The sequence below is a fragment of the Glandiceps talaboti genome, chromosome 2, assembly GCF_964340395.1.
Source record: "Glandiceps talaboti chromosome 2, keGlaTala1.1, whole genome shotgun sequence".
In the NCBI taxonomy this organism is placed as follows: Eukaryota; Metazoa; Hemichordata; class Enteropneusta; family Spengelidae; genus Glandiceps; species Glandiceps talaboti.
In genome coordinates this window covers 6521572-6547728 of record NC_135550.1, presented here as the reverse complement: position 1 = coordinate 6547728, position 26157 = coordinate 6521572, and the positions used below count along the sequence as shown (strand labels likewise).

Sequence of the window (26157 nt, the reverse complement as noted above, 5' to 3'; positions counted from 1 at the left end):
TTGAGACGATTTGCAATCTTTTCAAAAGCCATGAAATAAGTGTCTACATCTTGTTCACCGAACTTAGGGACTAGCTTAATATATCTAGTGACATCGAAACCTGAACTCCACTCAGAACTACTCAATCTCGATGCAGACGGAATTCCTTGTTGTAACTTTAACTGAAGTTCTAGTTTTCTTATTTCAAATCCTTCTCGTTCTTTTTCCCTTTCAGCATTTCTATCTCTTTCTCTTAACTCCATTTCTCTATCTCTTTGCTCTCTTTCGATATCTCTTTCTCTTGCTAGAAACCTCAACTTTTCCTTTTCCAACTCTATTTTCGCTAACGCCAATGTATCCCCGTCTTCACTTTCATTTGATCCTGATTCCCCATCTGTATCTGACTGCTCTTCACTTTCTATGTTTAAGTGACTTTCTATAGCCTTAACAAGCTGTGTTTTCGTCATTGTGGTAGTAACTTTAATCTTTAGGTGATCAGCTACTTGCCTTAACTCTGCTTTAAGCAAGGATTTCAAATCTTCACTAGATAAGTTCTCCTTGGCTAGAAATTCTGCAACATTAAACACATCTGATGAGGAAGAAGCCATGATTATTTTGATGTTGGAAAACGCAAAGTGCCAATGTTTGACCGTACACACAATACAATTATACAATCCAGGATACGTGAATGGCTATGTTTAGTTCGTTCCCGGACAAGCCCCCATTTTGTTACGAACCGAAAATTTAGAGAAGCCAAATAGCGCACAATTAAATACTTTCCCCACAACTTCCAGTCGGAACAACATACGGTCAAACACAGGACACTACACAGCATTACACTTAACAACTATCTTATTTAATTCCGTTGTAATGAAACAAAATATACTATAATAATAAGTCTTAAGTTTACAAACTTATAAACTAAAAGGGTTCCAAATGTTCTATATATCAAAATGTTCCGTTATCAAACTTGACTGGCGACTTCACTCGCGACTTTTAGTCTTACCGGTGGTGCACACAAACTGTTACCGAGTACAGAGCCCAGGACGGCGAGTTCGTTGAGTGTTGAATTCGACTACGTGGGACAGCTTCTACTCACGGTTCCTCCGTTGTACCGAACGGTCCTCGAAGTATTTATCTCCAAACTTTGACGTCAATGTCCGCACCATTCATACCATACGTCAGGGTCCGCTTACTCTCAGCAATGTCCAACTTTACAGGAGAACGACACTTCTCCGGACAGCTACAGTGAAGACGGACCTCCCTTGACGAAACCACTGAGAAAACTTCAGGAACGAGCCGTGCACTGCCTCAACTCCCACCTATTGTAGAACAGCCGACGTGGCACTGTATTCCTCGCTATTTAAAGACTATGTTAATTAACAGTAGGTGAATACACCTGGTTATTAAAATAATGCATAACAAATAAGACAGGTGGTTTAGGAACCAACCAATAAATACTCTCTATCATCACAATACATATAGTGGGAATATTGATTAACGTTCAGTATATGCAATTGTCATGGGGAGGGTCGTGTTTTACAAAATGGGACAAAGGGGAGCGTCACTTTTTACAAATGGATAATGGGGGAGGGTCATGTTTTTCTTAGCAGATCATGTGTGATTTCCTCCGGTCCTCCCCTGGGTGTAAATACTGAAGGCGCCCTGTTAAGGTTATTTACTTTGTACTTTGTACTTTCAAATAGAGTCATGATGTGTACTTGCAAGTCAAAGGGTCAAAATATATCTGACACATCCATGTTCAACATGTAAATTTGACGTCTAATTCAACACCTTTCATTGAGATGGAGACCATTTTAGAGCATTTCTTGCCTAGAGAATGATTCTTTTGGGAAGCAAATACTACATACACTGGCATTTCATTTTACACAGTCACACTAGTCGCTATATCTGTATCACAGTCACATAGGAATTTCAATAGTAGACACGGTTGGGGTTTCATCACGAGCTCACACGCACGCGCGAATTGGGTCAACACTTTGGCCCCAGTTTTGGGTCACATGCAAGATTTTATTTGAAATTATGGATGATACACAGTGGCATAACTTTGAATGGCCTAATTTAATCTACACCACCAATATGAAGATACCATTAATAAAAATATAAGACACGCTTTCTAGGGTTATTTCGGTTTATCCAGCCAATACAAATTTAATGGCTCCACTTAGTCTAATTTGTGGTGAGTGTACATACATTCACCTTGTTCATTATCACAGTGTCTTCTATACACCGATAACTAATTCATTTTGACACAAAAATCATACAACTATATTTTTATTTTAAATATTTTAAATATAGAGAAAAAAGAAGAAATGAACAAACTGAATAAATAAATAAATAAATAAATAAATAAATAAATAAATAAATAAATAAATAAATAAATTACAGCCAGACAGACAGTAATGTTAATAAAAATGTGACTAAAACAAAAATAACCTGCTATAATCACAAATAAACCGAACGTTAGAACCCAGTGATGCATCATGGAACCGACTGAACAACCCCAGGATGTAGGACATGATGGCTGGGCCGGCCCCGAAAAATTGATTCAGACCATGAAATGACAGAAGTGCCCAGCGTTCTCGGTCTCGTTCCGTAAGTTATTACGACAGTCGAAATGATCTTGATTGATTGATTGATTGCTGTAAAAATGTCGTTGTTTGCAGACGACGACCCGGGATAATTACAACTCTAGCGGTCAGTAGCTTGCATGACAATACGTTACACGACGACGCATTTGTTGCAACAACGTGACGAATTTTACGAAGCTTGGAGACTATAGTGTTGGCAACATAATACATGTCACATGATGATGAATGAACTTTCATTACATTTTACATTTTACAAAATGTCGTATTTTCATGGAGATAGTATCCATTGACAAGAAGATTGTGTACAATATACTTCATATGTTCATAACAGTACTCGCGATGTCCGGTTTCAAATAACATTATCGACTGAGGACAGTGAGGTAGACACGCGGAAAGATAGGGGGCCCGGCGAGGTATGGTACAGTCCTGCTCACTGTGCTTGCAGACCCGGGTCGACGGTGCACGTTATGTTAGAGAAGGCAGGGAGGGGTCCGAGGGGTCTCCCTCTAGAAGCCCTGGAAGAACTTTACTCTTCAAGCCAATATTTAGGCTATTCAGACCCTTTCAAGCAATAAATTAATCCATGCTTTACAAGACAGCACCATCAAGTATCATAAACTATATATGCTTTATAACTTACATAGGGTTGAAATATGTTCTTAAAAAGTTAAATGGCATCATTATACACATGTAGTAAAGGTCAGCACATATAATGGCAGTATCATTGGTAGGGGAGATTTGGAGTTTAAGGGGGTATCTTGGCAAACATTTCACATTTTTAAAAGACAATATCATCTCAACTTAGAATAGGCTGAAAATATTTAAGAAAAGTTTAATACCATTATGACAGTAAAAAGGTTGTTGGTGCATATGATTGTTGGTTGAATGCATGAGTGGCCTCTGGGGGTGAGGGAGTTTTTTGCTTCTATTAAGGCAATGTTTAGGTTATTTATAGCCTTTGAGGTAATATTTCCAAGCTTCGAAAAGCTAACGTAAATGTAAATTTCCCATGTCACATAAAAATGGGCCCGTAACATTGGTATAGGGGCTTTAATATTGCATCTATAGTAAAGTCACCGGTATGTTAGAGAACTTTAGGTGGTCATACATAGTGTATAATAGAAACTGGAATCTGATGAGATGTGGTGATTTGTAGTGTCCATAACATGTAGTGTTCAAAATAGAAAGTGTATTAATCCCTTCTGTCAAGTTCATACTGACGAGTAGAACAATTTAGATTAACTTCTTTTATAAACTATCTATGAAGATTACCATTACAAAACTTTGAAGTTCACTTTTGTCCCAAAGTGCAATATAAGTGAAGCATTGATTGTGAAACAGCCAAACATTTACATGACATGTTCTGTAACTAGTGTGGTAGCTAGGTAATACGTGTATATGTATATGTGTATGTATACGTATATGTATAGTTATGTTTGAACTAATAAGTAATATTAAAGAATTTATGTAAGAAACAGGGACAAGAACAAATATTTACATGTACCACATTTCAGACAAGGCTATATGCCATTGTAGAAAAGGATTTTTTTCCTCCGTCACAATCCAAAACACATTGACCCCATCCACAATTTTCAAAACACCATGACCCCCCCGCCAATTAAAAAAAGGTGACCCCCCAATCCACCGCCCCCCCCCAGGCCGAAGAAACTGACCGGTCCCTAACGTCATGGCCTGTGACATGTCGACAATACCGTGATTTCGAACTCCCGCGATGATGGATATACCAGAAAATCCGTGTTGCATGCAGTTCCATCCTGTTAGGAGGGTAATAAACGATTTGTTATTAAATACGACGGAAAATGATATTGAGTCGTTCGCAGTCAAACTTTGTTGTGTTTAGGGTGTGAACGGCAAGGGGAGGGGGTGGGCTGAGATGAAAATAATACACGTAGAGTCAGATATTTTTCGAAGCGCCTTCCCCTAGCGCTCTCAAAATAATCATGCACCCTCCCATTTCTCCTCAGCCCCCATACATTCTGATGATTCCCATATGACTCGCATGTAATGACGTCATACTAATGCGTATAGGCAGGCCCTGCATGCATTAATGTTACCATGAGATTATATGTACATGTACTTCAGAATATAACAGAACTAACCCCCCCCCCCCCACCCAGTCACTGTGACACATTTTGACTATTTAATATTTCTTTTGTTATTTATTCAGAAGCTATATCTTGACTTGTCTATTCTCAGGACCAGAACTATAGCAGGATGACTGTGCTATTGATATTATTCTACGCCTTTGACGAACATTGAAGTGAAACATAATATAAATCCAAATTTTCGCTGTGTCTCTTGTGAAAAAAATTCAAATCAAAGATGGCCGACGACAAAGCACAACACAAAGAACCATTGGCTTGGTGTAGGCTGATTGTCAATCGACCCAAAACTACATTTGGTAAGTGAGGTGTGCATGGAAGTTTAAATGTCTTGTCATGTACCAAAATGCAAGTTGTACAATGGTTTAGAACTTACCAAATATTAAACGCTTACTTTTCTGAAGTTGTGTGTTCTATTAAAGTGTCTTGTTTTACTAGTAAGGAACAATCTGAAACTTTTGCTTATACTTTGTTGAAATAATTCGTGTTACTAGTAACTGGAAATTTTAAAGTAAATGAATGTCGAGTTCCTTGAAAAGAAGACGGGAAACCTCATAAATTATTATTCGAAAAGGACCAGGAAGAAGCTTTGAATTGGAAAATTTGGAGAACTTTGATTTTCTGGGAAACTGTCCCGAGGGGATTCTGCCTTAACGTACATTAACATGGGCTAGTATTAGATAGATGTCGTGTGGAGCTATTTGGTATTACTACTATTTTGAGTTGACAACAGTGTAATTCATTGCTACGTCGAAAAAAATCACCTTTTGATACTATGAAGTTTGCACCATAAGAATGCAAGGACAGAATTGAGAGCCGGGTTCAATATTAATGCAATTGTTTTGTTTCCGTTCTATTTTAGCTGTGACACTCTCCTTTGTTTTATCATTTCCTGTGGTCACCATTATCCTGATCTTATGTGGCCAGACTGTCTTTCCCACGGTATTCAATGATCTACCCCTGCAACTCACAGACGAAGACCTGTGGTTGAGAGCCGTTGCATGGAAAGCAAGAGACAAACAGTTCACCAAATATTCGCACAATGTAGGGACATCGGAAGAAAGTGGAATACGTTCAACAATGCATCACAATATTCATATATTCTATGAAAACACAGACGGCAACGTGTTTACTAAAGAAAGTCTGCAGGCTATACGAGACCTAGAAGACGAACTAATCAGTAAACCTAACTATACGGATTATTGTCAATTAGATACACAAGGTGACTGCGTAAAACCTATCTCTATAGTTCGTTACTTTGACGGTACGTACTCTGCCTTGGGTTCAGTCTTCAACGATCCGAGTTTCGACAATATTCCAGCGGTGCTGTATGCTGCAATATCATCACCCTTTCTGAAATCTGCTTTTTATTATCACCTCGGCAAGGATGCACTTATTGATGGGACCAATGATAAAGCAGAATCCTCAATTACTCGCTCTATCATACCAATGGGTTTTCCTTTAGAAGGTTATTCAACCGATGAGGAAATGGAGAATGCTCAGGCAGATTTTATCACCACCACGTACAATTCTCACTTTCGGGACCTGTTTTCTAAAGGGTATAGAAACTTGGCGATAACGTACTCTAGTAAACCACTCTGGCAGGCACATCTAGACACTCAAATAACATATGACACTATCCTAGTAGCCGGTAGCTTTGCCTTCATATTTGGTTTCCTCTGGTTCCAAACTGGTTCGTTGTGGATAGCTGGATTCGCCGTTCTCGGTATAATGACGTCATTTTTTGGCGCCAACCTGTTCTACAGATATGTTCTTGATTATCGTTTCTTCGGAACATTTCATATTTTATCTATCTTCATAATTCTTGGAATCGGTGCCGATGATATCTTCGTTTTCATGGATACCTGGAGATCGACTGGTTTCGAAATTTATCCGGGACTTGAATATCGACTTTCCGATGCTTATAGACGAGCTTCGGTGACAATGTTGATCACTTCCCTGACCACAGCCGTAGCTTTTTTCGTTAACGCCACCTCACCTCTACTTGGAGTAAAATCGTTCGGCATCTTCGCTGGAATCTTAGTATTAGTCAATTACCTTACAGTTATTATATTTTTACCGACTGTTGTCATCACTTATCATAACTCCTGGCGTAATTGTATTTGGTGTTGCTGTCGCCCTTTCCAGAAGAGTGCGCACCTTCCAGAAAAGAGAGATGAATTGCGAGTGGATTCCACCACTCCTCAAAATCAGAAGAGGGCTTTAGTTCGTTTTTTCATGGGGCCATATTTTAGATTTGTCACTCACAAAGTGTGGCGATGGATTATACTACTGTTCTTTGTCGTTGCGATAACAATCTTTTCTTACTTTGTTACGAAGTTACGACCTCAAGAGGAAGAGGTAAGTTAGCCACATTGTAGTAAAATAGTTACAATCAAACGAAACCGCTGAGGGCGGCCGTACTCATGACGTGACCGACCCTATATTTCTTCAATCTGGCGAAAAATTGTTTTAAAATGACGCCCTCTAAGACATGATTCACCACGTGACGTCACTGATTGTAAGATGGCGACCCCATGAGCACGTATCTGAGCGAAAATTGTCGTTTATTGCTAAAACAAATTGTTCTTTTTCCTTCTATTAAATTTTAATTGTCATTTCAAAGTCATTCATACTGTTAAAATTATGATTATGAAATGAAAGTGACACCGTCCGCCAACATGAACACATACTTATATTTCTATTACTCCTTTTAAATGTTTTAATCGACCGACCCATCATTATTAAGGTGTTACGATGAGAAACGGGAGCCCTAAGCTAGCTATACATTTACCCTGTATGAACTTTTACTGTATCTCTGAACCGTGTCTGTCTGTCTGTCTGTCTGTCTGTCTGTCTGTCTGTCTTTGTATGTATGTGTGTGTGCTTTCAAGTTTGCATGTTATGTATAGTTTTGCTTTCATAATCCTGTGCTACAATGACGAGCCGTAACCTTTCGTAACAAGACCAGTCGGTACAGGAGACGCTCTATAGATGTACAATATAACTAAGGGAATCAGCTAATTTCCTGGGTATTTGCCTCTCTCTGTACGTGCGTGTTACTCTGTCTAGACTTTCCACTCTGATTTGTTTAAAAAATACAGGTTCAAGTCTTTGAAGATGGTAATAACTTTGTCCAGTTCAAGAGAAAGATGCTGAATGCATTCAAATCAAGTTCTTTACAGAAAAGCACAGTCGTTTATATAGTATGGGGTCTACAGAACCAAGATTTGTCGTCATGTCATCATACTGACTACGAATGTACTGGGGACACAGTCTGGGACAATACCTTTGATCTAAATCCTACTCTTAGTCAAGAAGCTATGAAGGTGAGTTACAATTACTCTCCACTAGAGATTTGATCATAATAACCTCAGACCACTATAATTGTCTGAGTAGTAACTAAAGTGTTTACCGACATGTAAAAACTGAAATTTACAATACATAGAAAAAAACAACAACGCCTGACTTACATGCGCATGCGCACCGGCATATGCCACCTTTTGTTATGTTTTGTCTTGAGTTCGTAACTTCCTTTTACAAGTTTGGCTTGCGATAATTTTTTTCCCAAAAAATGCAGACGCCCCCCCCCACCTCTGAGTAAACTTTAAAGAATATTGATGACAAAGACAACATATTATAGACTTTTTTGATAGATAAAGAAACGGGATGTTTTCAATCATGACCGGTTACTATATTTACATGATGGGTGTCTATACTAGTCTTCTATATACACTTAGTTATGCATTTAACCCATCCCCTCCCCGCCACAAAAAGTTTAACAAATTTTCTTCGTTTTTCAACAGAATTTTTGTACTAGGATTAGAAATCTTACTGTGGAAGAGAGTGAAAGGTTACACATACGACGAGATATTGTGACTGGAGAAGTCGAAGTGAAATGCTTTATTAATGACATGTATGAATTCTATGAAGTAAGTAAATTTTAATTCTCTTGTATAGGCGTTCACTCTTTGAGTAAAATTCTTTATAGTTTTGAACAATTATTGTTGTACTGGATGTCCAAATCTAACCATAGGCGTGAACCACGAGTTTTACATTCAATATCGAGATGCCATTTGATGTGTACGATTTGTATATGAGGCGAGTTTACTTTGCATACCCTACTCCGCAGTGACGTTATTCAAATATGGAATAATAACCAGAGGCAGGATCCTAGGAATTGTAGTAATGCGATAATATGCTAGAATATAGAACACGGTTTGTAGTTAAGACCAGATTGATCACCGTATGAAAGGTAATGTAGTATATGTAGAACTTCAATAAATGACGTGTTGGTGATTTAAACATGGGAAAAATTGCCCGATTTCTTAGAGTAAATGAATACAGGGGATACATGAGTGTTATATCTCAGATAAGACTGCTATCTTGAATGGGTTTTATAGTTGCCTAAGGTTGGACTCTATTGTTTCTGCGAAAATAAACCATGTTTCGCAGACACGCGGCTGACAGTTACAACACCTTTATATCACAAGCATCATATAGCGCACATTTGATGAAATGAAACTACGGATTGTATAAATTACCTTAAGAGGTGGGGGTCACAAGCTAGGCGCCAAAACCTTTGGAAATAGGAATTGCGGACTTGCAGTCCTGGATATACGACTATAGTTTGATCAATTTCCAATTGAGTATCCGTACTCTCTATGTAGTATCTGGACCTGGTGGACTATCCTAACAACACCGATCTTAGTATGCCAATCAATGAAGCCAAGATGCGTACTTTAATGGAAGTCAATCCCACTATATTTGACACTTCCAAATTACACAAAACCTTCTATCGTTACTTTGAGACGGGTCTTGGTTACTGGCTGACGAATGGATATACTGGCATTGTGAATGGAGATAACAACGAATTTATGGATGTGATTGGCGAAGAGCCGGATGAGAGGGACGTGACGAGCATCATTTCAGGCACAGGTAAAACAGCGTGTGTTTGGTCTGATAATCTGACTACTTCATTTAAAAAAAAACCTTTAAAGACAAGAACAGATTCAACTTTGGATTGTATAATTTTTTCGTTAAATATGTTGATTAGTGGAACGAAAGAAGTTATTTGCATAATCCATGCTTTTCGGTAATTGGGCAATAGTTTAAGAATGTAAGCTTCAAATTTCAAATAATTTACGTCATACATTGACGATATGAGTACTTTAAAGGTGATTCAAAATGCTCACATTCACTATCGCTAATTTGCTAGACGACATGTTTGTGAAATGCATTCTGGTTTTAAAACTTTTCAAAAGCGTCTGCAAACACCTTAAAATGACCCTTTTTCAGTCACTTCCCTTCGGATTTACTTCGAGAGTTTTCGGGTATTTCCGGTCCCACCTAGACCACGGGATTTTATGACGTCATAAAGAGACATGGATAGCACGTAGCCTATGGCGAGCGTAGTCACTAGGTGAACAAAACTCAACAGCATTGTGAAAAAATACATTGCTAGTGGTTGTAACAGACATCAGTAAACAAAAACTACACTCTACATGTCTTATTAACCAACATTTACCGATATTTACTCACACTTTCTGACTAATTGGCAGTGTCTGTGGGTATAAATGCTAAAATATGATCTCCCCATATTATGGCAAAATAAATAAAAAACGGCTAGACTAGATATATATAAACACTTGTAATGTCGCGTGTTTCACATTCATTGACTTTTATTTATCTGATTTTTTATTATTTGCCGACAAGAAGCATTACGATACATTAAGAAGAGTAAGATTGTTAACGTGTTGTTTAATTTTACATAATTGCTTACAGTTTCACAGCTTCAAATTTCATATAATTTGGTACATACATTGGTGATAATGCACTTGTGTACTATAATGTACTTGTTGATTTAATATTTAACTTTAATTAATATTTGCATAATTAAAGATTTTTAGTAATTAGGCAATATATGCAATACAAGCTTCAAATTTCATGTAATTTGGTACATACATTGGAAATAAACGTACATGCACTTTAGCCCCCCCCCCCCCCCCCACTACTGCAATGGGCTCCATCCATCCGTCCCTCTGTGCTTGTGTGCATGCATGCATGCATAATATGTCATTTCTTAGGCATGTAAAATGCAATTTCATTCATACCATGTACATAGGTGACATATCGTGTGGGACATATGCATGTCACTTTGTTTTATGAAACATGCAAATTTGACTGAATGGCGATCATATTTGGATTTCTAAATCAATAATTTCTATATAACTCAAAAATTATAATACATAGAGACTTCATTCAAGTGTCTACCCCTATATTATCAGGTACAATATATCTTATGATACTTTGACGCTTGACCCTGAGGGTCAATTGTCAAAATCTATCAATTTCTTGCATGTCACATGCAATCAGTGGTGTTCATTTATGTTCTGTTTCTTTTAAATCATGTTCACAAATAATACAGGCAGGGAGATACTCAATTGTGATTCTTGGAGCTCATGTCAATTTTTACTGAATTCTTTTGTTGCTAAAAATCAATATTTTTTGCATAACTCGAAACTATATTACGTACAGACTTCATGCAAATGCTACCCCTACATTATTAGATGTGAGCTTTTTATTAAGACTTTGACCTTATCCTTGCCCTTCAGGGTCACTTAACAAAATCAGTTAATTTCTTGCATACTAGTATGCATAATAGTATCACATGCATGTTCAAGGAAACTACATGCGAGTTAACTACATGGGGGGGGGGGGGCTGTGTCTTCTATGTAGCCTTGTAAATCTGAAAGATGTTACTTTGGAATTTAACGAGTTAATGTTTTTTGTGTATGTTGATGATAGCAAAAGATATAGGAACACCAATGCTTACGGAAGGTATTCAGTTTATTTGAGTTTGTTAAAACCATAACCCTTGGTGCATTATTACTTTTGTGCATTCCCAGATGACAAAGATGCCACCATCTGTGAGTAATGCCTTCCAATGTACCAGTGTAGGAATTAATCTATTTCATTTCTTGAAAGTGCAAAAGGTAAAAGGCAATTCAATGTATTTTAATTGATTTTTTGGTAAGCTGCCTTGGATGGTTGTGTTGTTGTGGATTTGTAATTACTGTGTATGGGTTCAGACATAATGCTGTTTATACCACACCTAGTTAAAGAAATGAATATATTTTATTGCAATAGTTCACATGGGTGTCAAGACAACAGGTACTTAACTATCTTGTATGTTACGTGGCAATCATATTTCCAGAAAGTGGCATCACACCCACCAGTGATAAAACATCCAATTGGATGTATATATAATGTAAGTCATTTATAGTTTTAAAATGAGTCAAAATATGTTATTAATGAAGATGACTTGTTTGTCACAGAAGCATAGACGGCCATTGTTTAGTCAAATGACATTCGGCTTCCTCAATCTTGACAATTCAATCTTCTTTTTTAGTGAGATGGAACGGTGAGGATATGTTAGTCTGTCGTTACCCATGTTTTTCAATCACCATATGTGAACAAACGCAAACCTAGAAACGTGATAGTGTATTTTTCAAAGATATCCTCTGATTTTAATTTCTGTAATGTCCGTGTGTGTGTGTGTGTGTCTGTGTGTGTGTCTGTATGTATGTATGTATGTATGTATGTATGTATGTATGTATGTATGTGTGTATGTATGTGTGTCTGTATGTATGTATGTATGTATGTATGTATGTATGTATGTATGTATGTATGTATGTATGTATGTATGCATTTATTTATTTATTTATTCATTCATTTGTAACCAGACATTGTCAGATTCTGCTATCAAAGGTGTCGTCTTAGGAATATCACTCGCATTTCCACTCCTCGTCATGACAACCACAAATATAGTCCTAGGGGCCATGGCAACCATTTCCATAGCAGCAACTACTTGGTGTGTTATCGCAGTTATTCCTATGGCTGGTTGGAAACTCGGGGTACGTTACCATTTTATGTTTTAATACCATTCTGTAGACCTTTTTCATAATTATAGTCTTGGCAGTGATGCCCAACCCAACCGCCACACTACAATAAAGACCATCCAACCCCACACTACACTGTAGGAAAGGAGAGTTTTTACTGACATATTGTCGTCATATATCTAGGTGATCATGTGATCCATACTCACTTTGGCAGATGAATGCAAATTTTGATGAATGCAAATTTTGCTATCTAAGTTGTACTTTCTATTTACAGTTATTGGAATCCCTGAATCTATCTCTGATTGTGGGCTTAGCTGTCGATTATGTTGTTCACCTCGCTGAAGGTTATCGACTCTCACCAAAAGAAGACCGCTTTGGTAGGTTAAACGATACATTGGAGCATGTAGGCATATCCGTCGTGTCTGGTGCGGCCACTACTCTTGGAGCTTCAGCATTTATGTTGTTTGCAAAGATTATGTTTTTTAAGCAGTTTGCAATCTTCATGTTTTGCACTATAGGATTTTCGTTAATATTTTCCTTAGGTTTATTTACAACAGTTCTCGGTTTGATGGGACCACAAGGCGAGACAGGTTCTCTCAAGGTCTTCTATTACTGGATAATTGGTAGAAAGAAAACTGATGTAGAATGTAAATATTGCAATGGAAAAGGTTTCCATGGTAACCACCAAACTGTACGAATCCCCATGAATGGTTCTTTAACTCAAACAATCCATTATGAGATTTGTAACATGGAGACATCTCTCTGATCATAAAATGTGTGGATTGAATTTGTATGTGATAAAGTGGTACGAGCTGCAATTAGAATGGGTTTGTACCACAACTGATCATGAACTGAAGTTCAGTAATGCTGTGGGTAGGATGAAGTGTCCAAGTGTCTGTCTGTCCGTCCGTCTGTCTGTATGTAAACAATTGATGGGGATGTTGCTAAAGATGTGTAGTTTAAGAATTGTTCAGAACAGTTGTGCTATAACGCCATTGGCACTATTTTTAAACTGTTTTGTTTAATATCATGACATACTCATAATATCGTACACCCTGAACAGTATTGTGTGTGACGATACCAATTCCAGTCGGATGTATAGAATTCGTTTTATTGTGTAGGTTTCCCACTGGAGGGGAATGGAAGTAATGTTTACTTGTACATGATGGGTCTACTCAAATGGGGAAAACATGAAGTGCATTTAATGAAAAAGAAGACATACGTGTATACACCCAGGGGCCTGAATGGGAAGTAGGCCATTAAGAAGACAGTTGAAGCATTTAATACTAACAATACTGCACACCACTTAAATTACTGCTTTTTTCCCCCATTCATTGATAGTCAATTCACCAATCTAAATGGTTCTACCTATTAACCATGTGAACGGATGTAACTCTGTTTTTGTGTGCAATTTGTTTATCACATGTACAGACCTGTAGCCAACTAGTCGATATTCCATAAGTAATATGCTGTCTTCAGTTTGCTACAATGTTTCTACAGTGTCAGTGCTATAGCATTATGTACTTCAGAGCCTCTCTGTATATAGACACAATTTCTCAACCAACTATCACATCCATTCAAGTGAAAAATGTGTTTCCTTGTAGCAATTACATTGCTCACTTTTTAAAGAAATTGAAATTATTGAGTTGTGGCTTTGTTATGAAAAAAAGTATAAGAAATAAAAATGTTCACATGAAAAATAAAGAAATATGAGTTATTGTCATTATGTTATTATAGAGCAAGAAAAAAGCATGAGAGAGAGAGAGAGTGTGTGTCAAAAATCATCAACCCTTACACATCACTGTTCAATTGAAAACTACCACCAATTAACTTTATTGGACACATCTAGGTCAAGTCCAGGTAAATCCTTAATGAAATGATTCACATAAAAGACATTAAAGTCAGTCAGACTCATTTGTAAACTCATCCACAATATTTGACACTGTCAGTGCCCTGAATCTAATTATAGTAGAACACATTAAATGGTCATTGTAAACCATTTCACATACAGGAAAACATATTGTAATTCTTGTTGCATAGAAACATTGTAATTACACTGTTGTTCATATTTATCAGTGTTGTTGTTGTTTTTTTTTGTTTTTTTTGTGTTTTTGTTGTTGTTTTTTTGTTTGATTGTTAGTGTTTGTGTGTGTTTTCGCAAGATAAAAACTAAATAAGCCCCCCCCCCTCCCCCCATGTGGTTTCTCTTGAAATATTTGTGTAAGCATTACATCTCACTTGGGTTCAGGTGTATAGTTGGCTGGGTTGGTTTCATAAAATGCTTTAATCTTCATAAGTTCAGCATTAATCCTCACAATTGTCGGAAACTTGGACATATCGACATTATACCTACGACAAAAAGACAAAGTATTCATTTTTTTACCAAAGTGTTTAATATTAACATTGTAATTCTGCTAAGTTATTCTAAGGCTGAGAGTGGTTGGTGTCCCATAGGGATGAATCATTCAGTCTGCCCTGAAATATTCTTTCAGCAAGATCTCACACTGCATTTTGGAAGGTTGCCAAACAAAGCCAACGTATTTTGGAAGGTTGCCAAACATACGAAGGATGACAGCACCTGGGCTCTCAGATTTGAAGTGCCTTGGGCCTAGGGTCTAGCTGCTAGACTACCTCTAAAGGTAGACACCCGTTGTTGTGTTTTATCACTGATGATTGAGGTATACTAGTAAATGTCTTTCTGTCCTCTGTTTTTTTTTCTTCAAATAATCAATGAGGAAAATTGATGGAGGAATTTCACAAGAAATCTAGAATTTGTTATTTTGCAATCATGTAAGATTCTAAACTACTTTAAAATTTAATTTTACCTCGATGAAGCATTGTACACTTGTGGTGCCAGACAGATGTCAGCCATGGTCACCTGATCACCAACACAGTATTTTCCAGAAGTATTTACCAACATCTTTTCTAAGCCTTGGCACCCTCTGTCTATCCAATAGGTTAACCAGGCACGTAATTTATCAGCACCAACCATTTCTATCAGAGGGGTGCTTTTATTCTGTATGAAATTAATAAATGCGTCTTAACCAGAGAAAGTCTTATAGACTTTTAATGTAGGGGTATTTGCTTTCTGAAGCTGATCCAAACTAAACCATACTAAATGCCAACAATTGAGGTGTTTGCATCATTCCAAGTATTTGCTGTCTAAAGTATATTTGTGAAAATCATTTTTGTTTTGTTTTTGTTATTGTCACATATGAGCTTTTAATAATGTCAACCTTTTGGAAAGTTGAACTGCTTGATTATTTCATTGTGTTTTGTGTTTCAACTATGATTCTATAACAATAAACTAGAAGGCACAAAGTAGAGCGCCCTCAAGGATTGGCAGTAGATGCATAGACCCTCCACCAACGCTCTATGGTTTATGCTTGTTAGAGACATTGTCGCATAGTGGGACAGATACTGCGCTCATACGCATCCATATGGGGTGTATATTAAAACATTGCTCAATAGCTTGAAATATATCTTTAATTACAAAAACTAGTTTGTCATGGCATGATGGCTTAACTAACTCTAGATCCAGGTCTGTATTTAGTATTATACACTATTGAAATATATTATACTTGTCATTACTTTTTGTCATCCGTCAAGTGTGATCACCTTAATCCTTGGTGGTCACCAAATGGATAAACAAAAGGGAACATGAAGGACAAGTAGTGTATATGCGAAATATGATAAAATGTGCCTTCTCCTTTAAGGTGATAAGATTTGGATGACTGATTGTAATGTCGTTGTGCTTTACAGCTAAAATGATGTAGGCTTGGTGTTTTACTCATGGGACATTACAGCTGAAATGATGCAGGCTTGGTGTTTCACTCATGTGACATTACATGTAAGTTGCCATGAGTTTGTGTCAGAGGACATTTGCATTATTGAATGCTCAACAAAGACATATTTGTATTCAAAGATACTTTCACAATTAATGTGGAATGAATATTTGATAGCACAATCTTCACAACGCGGAGTAAAAAAACAACAACTTGCTAGCATAATCCAACATCACAGACTTATTATCACGTTATTTCAAATCAAATAACCAGTATTTAGTTCTGTATTTCAATATTGGTTTATACACCATGCAAATAAATGAACTTAATTACCTGCAATGGCTGAATACCACTAACAATAACATCTGATATTTGACGCACCTTGAAAAACAATTAGAAAGAAAGGTTCCAATTTCATTAGATTCATTATTAATAAAGTCTAATTACAGTTTCCAATTACTTTCTCTAATTATCTTGACTACAGGTAATATTGATTGATGGATAGTGGCTGAGCAATGATGTAATCTACATGTTACATGACAATCTCTGATGTCTACCTGTTACATGACAATCTCTGGTGTCTACCTGTTTATCAGACCGTCTCTGATTGATGATGGACAGGTTTTTACTATTATGGCATTCAACAGCATTGAAACACAATTTGATTTCTCCATTTACACTAATTTATTTTAATTCATCTTAATTTATCTTGACCCTTTCATCCCCACCTGATATTGTAATTGGTGTGTATTCACATAGTTCACATTATTATTACGTGTCTTATGCAAATATGAATTAATAAAATTATAGCTAGGTCACTCACATACTTACTATTTCCCCTATTTCTATCCCTTTGGGACTTCATAACCAAAACTCATCACAGGTCATGTCATCCTTGATAGGTCATAGGTCATGTCATCCTTGATAGGTTATGACGTTATTCTTTGAGGGCATAGACCAGTTGGGTTGATAGGTCATAGGTCAAGGTATTATTCATAGATCATAGGTCATGGTATGTTTGATAGGTAATTGTCATGAAATTCTTGAATGATAGGTGAACCTGTGCATAAAGTCATATCATAAACTCACTTGAGCTCTTTGTATTGGATCTGTAGGTAGCAGCCTTATTCCAGAATCCCTTGTTTCTTCCAAATACTCAATCATAGCAAGCTGTAAAATGTCAGACAAAGGGTTAAAAGTTTCCTCCAGCTTCCAGAGAGCATCGTAGAGGGCTCCCTACTATACATGTAAAGGACTCTGTGTGGCTATGTCACCATTAGACTGTAAAGTATGCTGTGACAGGGCGCCCTCGCACATCAGTGAGAGAGGAATGACAGCACATCTTACAGTCTGTGTGGCTCTCACTATAGCTATCTCAAAACTGATATCAAACCATGATTAACTAATTATCAATACTGTTCAATACTATGTCCATAGAATTAAAGCCTTCATATAACAATCACATCCTACCAGTTACCCATTATTCAACTGAAGTATGGTTCATGCAAATCTTGCCCAAATTATTTCACTTGATTTATCAAAAAAAAGAAGATAGCATCTGGAATCAACCTAGCAATGAACTATAAGCCAGAGAACTAGCTATCCCTCTGTGTAACTACCAAGATATGCAATTCTATTCCATCTATTGGTCTTTAGTCCACAGGGCGATATCTCCATGTCAAACCACTATTATCTTGCATTAACTCTAAAGTTTACAAAATATTATTTTTTTACATATTTGTTCTTTACCTATTTTTCAATTTCCCATTTTCATTTTTTCTACAATTTCAACTTTTCTAACCAACCAACCTTAGACCAGTTTTCAGTCCCTTGTGAGATTTTTTTAAAGTCTCACAATCTTAAAATGTTTTTGAGGTGTTTTTTATTCACTTTTAGTTTTGCAAGAAAAATGTCAACTTAAAAAAAAAAATTCCCAGTTACAAGTAGTCTCCCTGGGCTTATGTGTTTTTTATTGAATGTTTCACAGTCACTCCCTCAAGTTAACAGTCCATGCAAAAAAACACAGTTATGTTTTTTTAATATTCAAATAAAGTATGAAAAAAAGCCCAAAGACTTGAAAATCCTAGATTGATGTCTAATTTGATTAACATTAACTTACAGACTGGCTGAGATGATTGCCATCAATAATCAAGAATGGTATTTGTCCCATAGGGTTCAGTTCAAGTACTTCTTGTCCATACTGTGGCACATACAAGAAGTGAGGGAGAAAAAAAAGTCATTTTATATGGAGTTACTACTGTTAATAGCAGTAGTAAAGTGTTGTAAAGTGAATGAGATTTTGCTATATATCTGGCTCTGACATATGGCTATAGCCACTGTGTCAAGCCAGATACAACAAGTCTCTGACATATGGCTATAGACACTGTGTCAAGCCAGATACACCAAGTCTTTGACATATGGCTATAGATACTGTGTCAAGCCAGATACACCAAGTCTTTGACATATGGCTATAGATACTGTGTCAAGCCAGATACACCAAGTCTTTGACATATGGCTATAGACATTGTGTCAAACCAGATACACCAAGTCTTTGACATATGGCTATAGATACTGTGTCAAGCCAGATACACCAAGTCTTTGACATATGGCTATAGACACTGTGTCAAGCCAGATACAACAAGTCTCTGACATATGGCTATAGACACTGTGTCAAACCAAATACACCAAGTCTCTGACATATGGCTATAGATACTGTGTCAAGCCAGATACACCAAGTCTTTGACATATGGCTATAGACACTGTGTCAAGCCAAATACACCAAGTCTCTGACATATGGCTATAGACACTGTGTCAAGCCAGATACACCAAGTCTTTGACATATGGCTATAGATACTGTGTCAAGCCAGATACAACAAGTCTCTGACATATGGCTATAGATACTGTGTCAAGCCAGATACACCAAGTCTTTGACATATGGCTATAGATACTGTGTCAAGCCAGATACACCAAGTCTTTGACATATGGCTATAGATACTGTGTCAAGCCAGATACACCAAGTCTTTGACATATGGCTACAGCCACTGTGTCAAGCCAGATACACCAAGTCTTTGACATATACAATAAATAATACCTGTCAACTGGTCAATATGACCTGATTTGAGCATGAATGCTATATGTGAATTAAACTAATCAGAGAGATTGGGATGCAGTTACTGATATACAGTCTTCACAGCCACAAAAGCAATCACATCCAACCTAGTACCCACTTTTATTACAAGATACATATTACATGTAGTAGGAAATATAACTCAATGCCACTAATTCTCCTTTACCTTAGGGGTTGTCATCACATATTCCCAATCACTGAACCTCCAACTGATGATCAGTGAACACAAATATATCATACACAGCTAGAAACTCCTTTCACCTTCAGCAATTACACAGTCTACATATTAAACTTAGCTTGTCATAGAAATAGCTTTTTCATAAAAATGGACTCCAGTCCAAAAGTTGAGAATTATGATAGACACACAGAAACAGTTGACACCATTGTCATGGTTTAGTAGTAATAATGAATTGTCAAATTATTGATGGCTACATGGCATTATTAAAGGATTAGTATAGTCTATAAATGGTTGAATCATTCACTAACATGGTTGGGTGGAGTGGGATGGGCTGGGGTGGGGGTTTCTTGTAGTATTCAGCTGTCATGCTATTGTTTGTCACGTTTGCTACTCACATCCTCTCCGTATGTCAGCACCTTCACTTCATGATCTATTTCTTTCAAAAGAAGTGCTGTAAGAATAATCAGGATGACAGTATGTAAGGTGCATGTTTTCCATTATAAAATAGAAATATGTATTTTCAAACCAAACACTATAATATGACAAGTGTCAATGTTGTAGATAAGCCAAATACTGTTATTATGTTTATATTCGCAGCGGATGATATTTTTTCTTATGTACTCCACAAATTAATACAATGGTTCCATCATCAGTTCACAAGCTGATAGGCAATGAGGATTGAAACCAGCCTCACTTCTATGAAAATGTGTTGGAAAGATGACAGATGAATGCATATATATGATGGCAACTGAGCATGAAATTCTCATACGAACCTGAAGACACAGACAGCTCAGACAGCTAGACAGGCAGGCAGACAGACCTGGAAGACAGACAGAGAGACAGCTTGACAGACAGACAGACAGACAGACAGACAGACAGACAGACATCTATAATGAATTGCCAACCAAATACAGACTAGTACATATATAATATATAATGATTACAACAAGCATAGACTGACCTATCAATACACGCCTGGAACATGAACTATCATGATCATGATAAAGTATTGCCTGCAAAATATAGATGAAAACATTGGATGTAATACAATACATTAAAACACAAATCAGAACTAGACATGTGGTCTCAATAAAACTCAACTCAAAGGGTTTCCAAAAGTTCTGACTTAGATTAACTTTCACCCTGTTAACAGACCATCATCGGGTCAGTAATATGATTATAAAGGCATAATAAAAATGACTTTTCATTTGAATTACATACTTTTCAATGAGTCAGTGCCCAAGATGAATATGTTATCACGTGTACTTTTTCTGAAATCACTTTGAGCCTATATATATATATATATATATATATATATATATATATATATATATATATATATATATATATATATATATATATATATATATATATATATATATATATATATATATATATATATATATATATATGTATGTATATATGTGTATATATATGTGTATATATATATATGTGTATATACATGTATATATATATATATATATATATATATATATATATATATATATATATATATATATATATATATATATATATATATATATATATATATATATATATATATATATAAATATTCACACTTTTATCCTACATCAATACTATTATAATAATCATTCAACCACAAACATATTGAACTTGACTAATGTGAAAACGACCATAATTAATTTTAAAAAAATTGAAGTTCAAGAACAACTGAAGTGTTAATTGTTGGCTGAATGAACAACTTGAATCATTGAGGTGAATTCTAATGATCGTCACTGTGCTAATGAAATTGTAAGTACTGAGACAGCAAGTGCTATAGCAATTACTACCTAGCTGTCAATCAAATCCCAAAATTTAATAAACCCCCTAGGATATTACAAATTCAGGTGTATTAACCCTCACCAAAATAGCAACCAGATACTGGCTGTTAAACTGGCTGCAATGGCTGTTATTAACTACAACAACATATTACCACTTGCCTTGTCTGTTGTAGTCATTCTTTATGGTTGGGTTCAGATGACGATTCCTGGTATCAGAGGAAAAAAAGAGAGTTATGTTTGCACATTTAACAATTAGCACTCATTTCAGATTCTGGGGATCAATACCTACTACATTGGTAATCAATGTAAATTATCTAGTATATGTATACTCTAGTGGTCTGAGTACTACATCGTGGTGAAATTGGCTTCTAGAAGCAGTTAAAAATCAACTTGATCCAAATCAGTATGGCGCTGTCAAAGGCACTTCAACTACACACTGTTTGATTGATATGTTTCACCATTGGTATTCAGCTGCTGAAGAAGGCAAAAAGATCCACATTGTTATGTTAGACTACTCTAAGGCCTTCGACTTAATTGATCACAACATCCTGATTGACAAAATAGCAAATATGAATGTATCACCCATTTTGACCCAATGGATTGCCGCTTTTCTCAGTGATAGGCAACAACGTGTTATTCTCGGCAAAGAAGTCTCTGACTGGGCCAAACTGAATGGATCAGTCCCACAAGGTTCATGGTTGAGTCCTTTGCTATTCCTCATTATGATTAACGACCTGAAACCACAAACTCGGTCACATAAGTTCATGGATGATACCACTTTGTCCGAAACTTTATCAACTAGGAGTAATATGCAACAGGCAATAAACTACACAACTGACTGGTCTAAGGCAAACAATATGAAATTAAATCCAGACAAAACAAAAGACATGATAATCTCATTTAAGAAAGACCAACGAGAAATTCCCCTCACCAAAATAAATGACACAGTCATCGAGAGAATCACTGTTCAGAAACTTCTCGGGGTAATGATAAATAATACTCTTTCATGGTCAGATCATGTTGATTATATATACAGTAATGCATCTAAACGGTTGTATTTTCTTACTCTACTCAAGAGATCAGGATTGAGTACTAAGCACTTATTGCTGTACTATACCTCAATTATACGACCAGTTGTAGAATACGCATGTCCACTGTGGCATAATGCACTTACAAGTGATCAAGCACAACAAATTGAGATGGTACAAAAAAGAGCATTCCGGATCATTTTTCCTCAGACATATCCGGAATGTGTCCCTACCAATATCAAAACTCTAACGCAGAGGAGAGATACAATATGCCAATCATTTTTTGGGAAAATATGTATTAGTAATGACAAATTAAATTACTTGATCAATCCAACCTCAACAAGGAAGACCCGTCACTCAAAAAAATATAGTATTCCTAGATGTAGAACCGAACGATTCAAAAACAGTTTCATACCATACGCTTTGTACAATTACCAATGATGGCTTGACAGAATGTTTTTGAGCTTGTATAGACCTTTTTAACAGTAATCAGTATTTTTTTATGTCTTACCTTTCTTTAGCTTTTTAACATTTCATTAGGAATCATTCTTAAACATTTTAGCCTTGCTGTCTGTACTCTTTTAGTCTGTGTTTTCCTGTGTATTTGCGATTTTAAATTGTACGATTTCAACCACCTCTTTGTGTTTGGTTGCAAAATAAATAAAGATAATAATAAATAAAATAAAAAAATACCAGAGGCATATTAGAGTTAAGTTTCCATCGCCAGATGTGAGATATAAAGTGCTTAAAAAGGCATATAAACTTAAAGACAGTAGTACAGAGGAATTCCAGAAAATATACATCTCACCAGATTTAACAATGTGAATGGGCTAATAAATGGCAAATGAGTTTAAATGTAGAAAAATGCAAGGTCATGCATGTAGGTAGCAAAAACACAAAAATAGAATATAAGATGGGAGAATCTACACTCACAATAGTACCAAATGAAAAGGACATAGGAGTCATTGTACATTAGACACTGAACCCATCCGTTCAATGTGCAGAAGCAGCAAAAAAGGCAAACCAGACACTTGGGATGATTAAAAGGTCCTTCACAGTGAGGTCAAAGGAAGTAATATTAAGGCTATATAAACAGTTTGTTAGACCTCAACTGGAATTTTCCATTCAAGCATGGTCACCATGGCTACAGAGAGACATTTCAAAACTAGAAAAAGTACAAAGAAGAGCTACAAACATGGTGGTCGGTATGAAGAACCTCACATATGAAGAACGATTGAGACAGTTACAGTTGACAACACTGAGTCAGAGAAGATGTAGAGGTGGCATGATTCAAGTATACAAAATTATCAACAATATTGACCAATGCAAGCTACACTTTCGGTCTGCAGAATATCACTCAACAAGAGGACACTCAAATAAACTCCAGACCATATGCGCGACTAGACATCAGGAAACACTTCTTTACATGTAGAGTAATAAATGAATGAATGAATGAATTAATTAATTAAGCTACGGAACAGAGGGATGTTTAGAATCAATCCAATAGGATTACTAGTCCCGTGAACTAAACTGAACTGAACCATAGGCAATATTGCCTATGACTGAACTGAATTGAACTGAACTACTAGTACAACTGTATATATACATGTACTTAGTATGAATACCTCATACAATGTCAGGTGTCAGTCTATAAATATCGACATCGACACAAGCACTATTTACACAATAAAGAAACATCCACAATGGCCAGGCCACATCATTACTGAAATACAAAGAAGCAACACAAAAGATATTGCAGACAGCTAGAAAATATAATACTAGTATACGTTCTGTACGTTCCTTCTTCAGTAACAGCTAATTCAACAGTTTAGACCAATATTGCTATAGTTGATGCATGCACGTGCAGTAGTCTAGTTCCGTTTACACCTCCACTCACTCGTGCTTAAGTTAGCAGCCAGGCAACATGCACAGACACTCTGTAAGTTGCAATCAAATGTATAAGCTAAGCTTGTATAAAAGTATATGATGTTTCCTTACAGTACTGCTTATTTTCAGAAAAAGGAATTTGCCTCAACACTGACTGTATGATAATGAATATGTTTACAAACTACTATAGTTGTACATTCATGTATAAAGAATGAACTCACCTGAGTAATCTTCGTGACGCAAGATGTCGTCTTGATGTCCCTAGCCCTGGAGATGGCGATACATTGAACCACAGAAAAGAATACTTTAGGTCATGTGAACTTTGAACTCAGTTTGACCCGGGGCTACTAATTTGTATTCTCTTTATGACTATAGGTGTATAAAAAATTCTGAATGTGCAGCCAGTTTAATCATATCCATAGCCATCGCATTATTATCCATGCAGTCCATATATTCGTCCATCATTGTCAGGTTCATGCCGTCTTTCCTCCACTGGACCCAGATCATATGTTGTTGTCACTAACATCCACACCACTGACGTCACAGAATAGTGTAGCGTTCTCGCCAACAGTAAGCTCCATGTCGACTGATTTGTCTGTGTAAAGACGATAATTGCAGCACACACAAAAAAAAACGTATAAAGTAGAGCTATCTATCTGTACAGTGTAAGTCTGACAGACTGTCTGTCTGTCTTATTAATTAATGGAATGTTAACGCACAGGAAGAGTATTCCAAAAAAAAATATTCGAGTGGGGGTACTTGAAAATATATTTTGGTGGGGGGGGGGGGGTACTTGAAATATTTTGGAATATGGCAGGGGGTACTAGAAAAAAATTAGGGTTTTACAATAAATCTCCCGACACCCCCCCCCCCCCCAACAAGTTTTTGTGAAAGCAGCCTAAAATCCGATGTAGATGTCGGCTAATCGTTCATTGCTATTTTACCTTCGTTATTTTGCCTGAATTGACCTTCTTGGTACATGTTTACATTTTTTAGCCTGATCGCCTCCTCTACATCTGAACTGGCGCACATGCAAACGAATTTCTGCTCAGTGAGACACACAGCCAATCAGGTTGCGTCTTACTTGTCATGGGCAAACATGTACGCATTGAATATCAACAAACATCAACAAACATTGAATATCAACAGGAAGTCCAGTAATTGAACGCGTAGGCGTTCTCTGTAGTAGGCTTCTCCTCGAACGTAATCTTTACCCGACAGCTCTAACAATTGTAAAAAGCAACTACAAATGGTTGAAACATTTTCGAAATAAAGTTTCATAGCATCTTGACAGTAAGAGGTGGAGGGAAGAACTTTGATTTGAGGCTTGGACATGTCAACCTCTTATGGGGGGTCCTAGGGGGGTCTCCCCTAGAAGCTTTTGAAGTTTTTTACCAATTTTGGTGAATCTTATTATTGGTTTAACGAATGAGTGGCCTCTGGGGTGATGGAGTCCAAGGGGGGTCTCCCCCCCCCCCGGCAGATCTGCAGTTTTTTGTTTCTATTTAGGCAATTTTTAGGTTATTCATAGCCTCTGAAATATATATTGCCAAGCATCGAAAATATAACTTTTTAAATAAGTTTTCCATGTTATAAAAGTGGGCCTGTAACATTGGTATAAGGGCATTGATATTGCATGTATAGTAAAGTTACTGATGTGTTAGAGCACTTTAGGCCATACCTAGTGTACAATAGAAACTTGAATTTGAGTTGTGGTGTCGATACATGTAGTGTC

At 36.6% G+C, this 26157-nt stretch overlaps 2 protein-coding genes across 2 annotated transcripts; one reads left to right on the top strand and one right to left on the bottom strand.

The window, feature by feature from the left end:
- Nucleotides 1-4934: 4934 nt before the first annotated feature.
- Nucleotides 4935-13381, top strand: LOC144453704 (protein dispatched homolog 1-like). The gene is made up of 8 exons (XM_078145037.1): nucleotides 4935-5013; nucleotides 5577-7075; nucleotides 7819-8043; nucleotides 8521-8646; nucleotides 9385-9627; nucleotides 11623-11709; nucleotides 12460-12630; nucleotides 12890-13381. The coding sequence occupies exons 1-8, from the start codon at nucleotides 4935-4937 to the stop codon at nucleotides 13379-13381; spliced, it is 2922 nt and encodes a 973-aa protein (XP_078001163.1).
- A 1059-nt stretch (nucleotides 13382-14440) lies between these two features.
- LOC144453449 (putative maleylacetoacetate isomerase 1) lies at nucleotides 14441-24708 on the bottom strand. The gene is made up of 9 exons (XM_078144751.1): nucleotides 24644-24708; nucleotides 21667-21713; nucleotides 20667-20718; nucleotides 20101-20156; nucleotides 18520-18600; nucleotides 17490-17570; nucleotides 16734-16781; nucleotides 15441-15631; nucleotides 14441-14964 (listed from the first exon to the last, which is right to left on the bottom strand). The coding sequence occupies exons 2-9, from the start codon at nucleotides 21682-21684 to the stop codon at nucleotides 14850-14852; spliced, it is 642 nt and encodes a 213-aa protein (XP_078000877.1). The 5' UTR covers nucleotides 21685-21713; nucleotides 24644-24708; the 3' UTR covers nucleotides 14441-14849.
- Between the last annotated feature and the right edge of the window lie 1449 nt (nucleotides 24709-26157).

Coding starts and splice junctions, on each gene's coding strand:
- LOC144453449 (XM_078144751.1), bottom strand. Junction 20,157..20,666: donor TTCCAGGCGTGTATTGATAG/GTCAGTCTATGC, acceptor TTATTCTTACAG/CACTTCTTTTGAAAGAAATA. Junction 18,601..20,100: donor TGCTGACATACGGAGAGGAT/GTGAGTAGCAAA, acceptor TATGTGCCACAG/TATGGACAAGAAGTACTTGA.
- LOC144453704 (XM_078145037.1), top strand. CDS start 4,935: ATGGCCGACGACAAAGCACAACACAAAGAACCATTGGCTTGGTGTAGG. Junction 8,647..9,384: donor ACATGTATGAATTCTATGAA/GTAAGTAAATTT, acceptor CTCTCTATGTAG/TATCTGGACCTGGTGGACTA. Junction 12,631..12,889: donor TGGCTGGTTGGAAACTCGGG/GTACGTTACCAT, acceptor TTCTATTTACAG/TTATTGGAATCCCTGAATCT.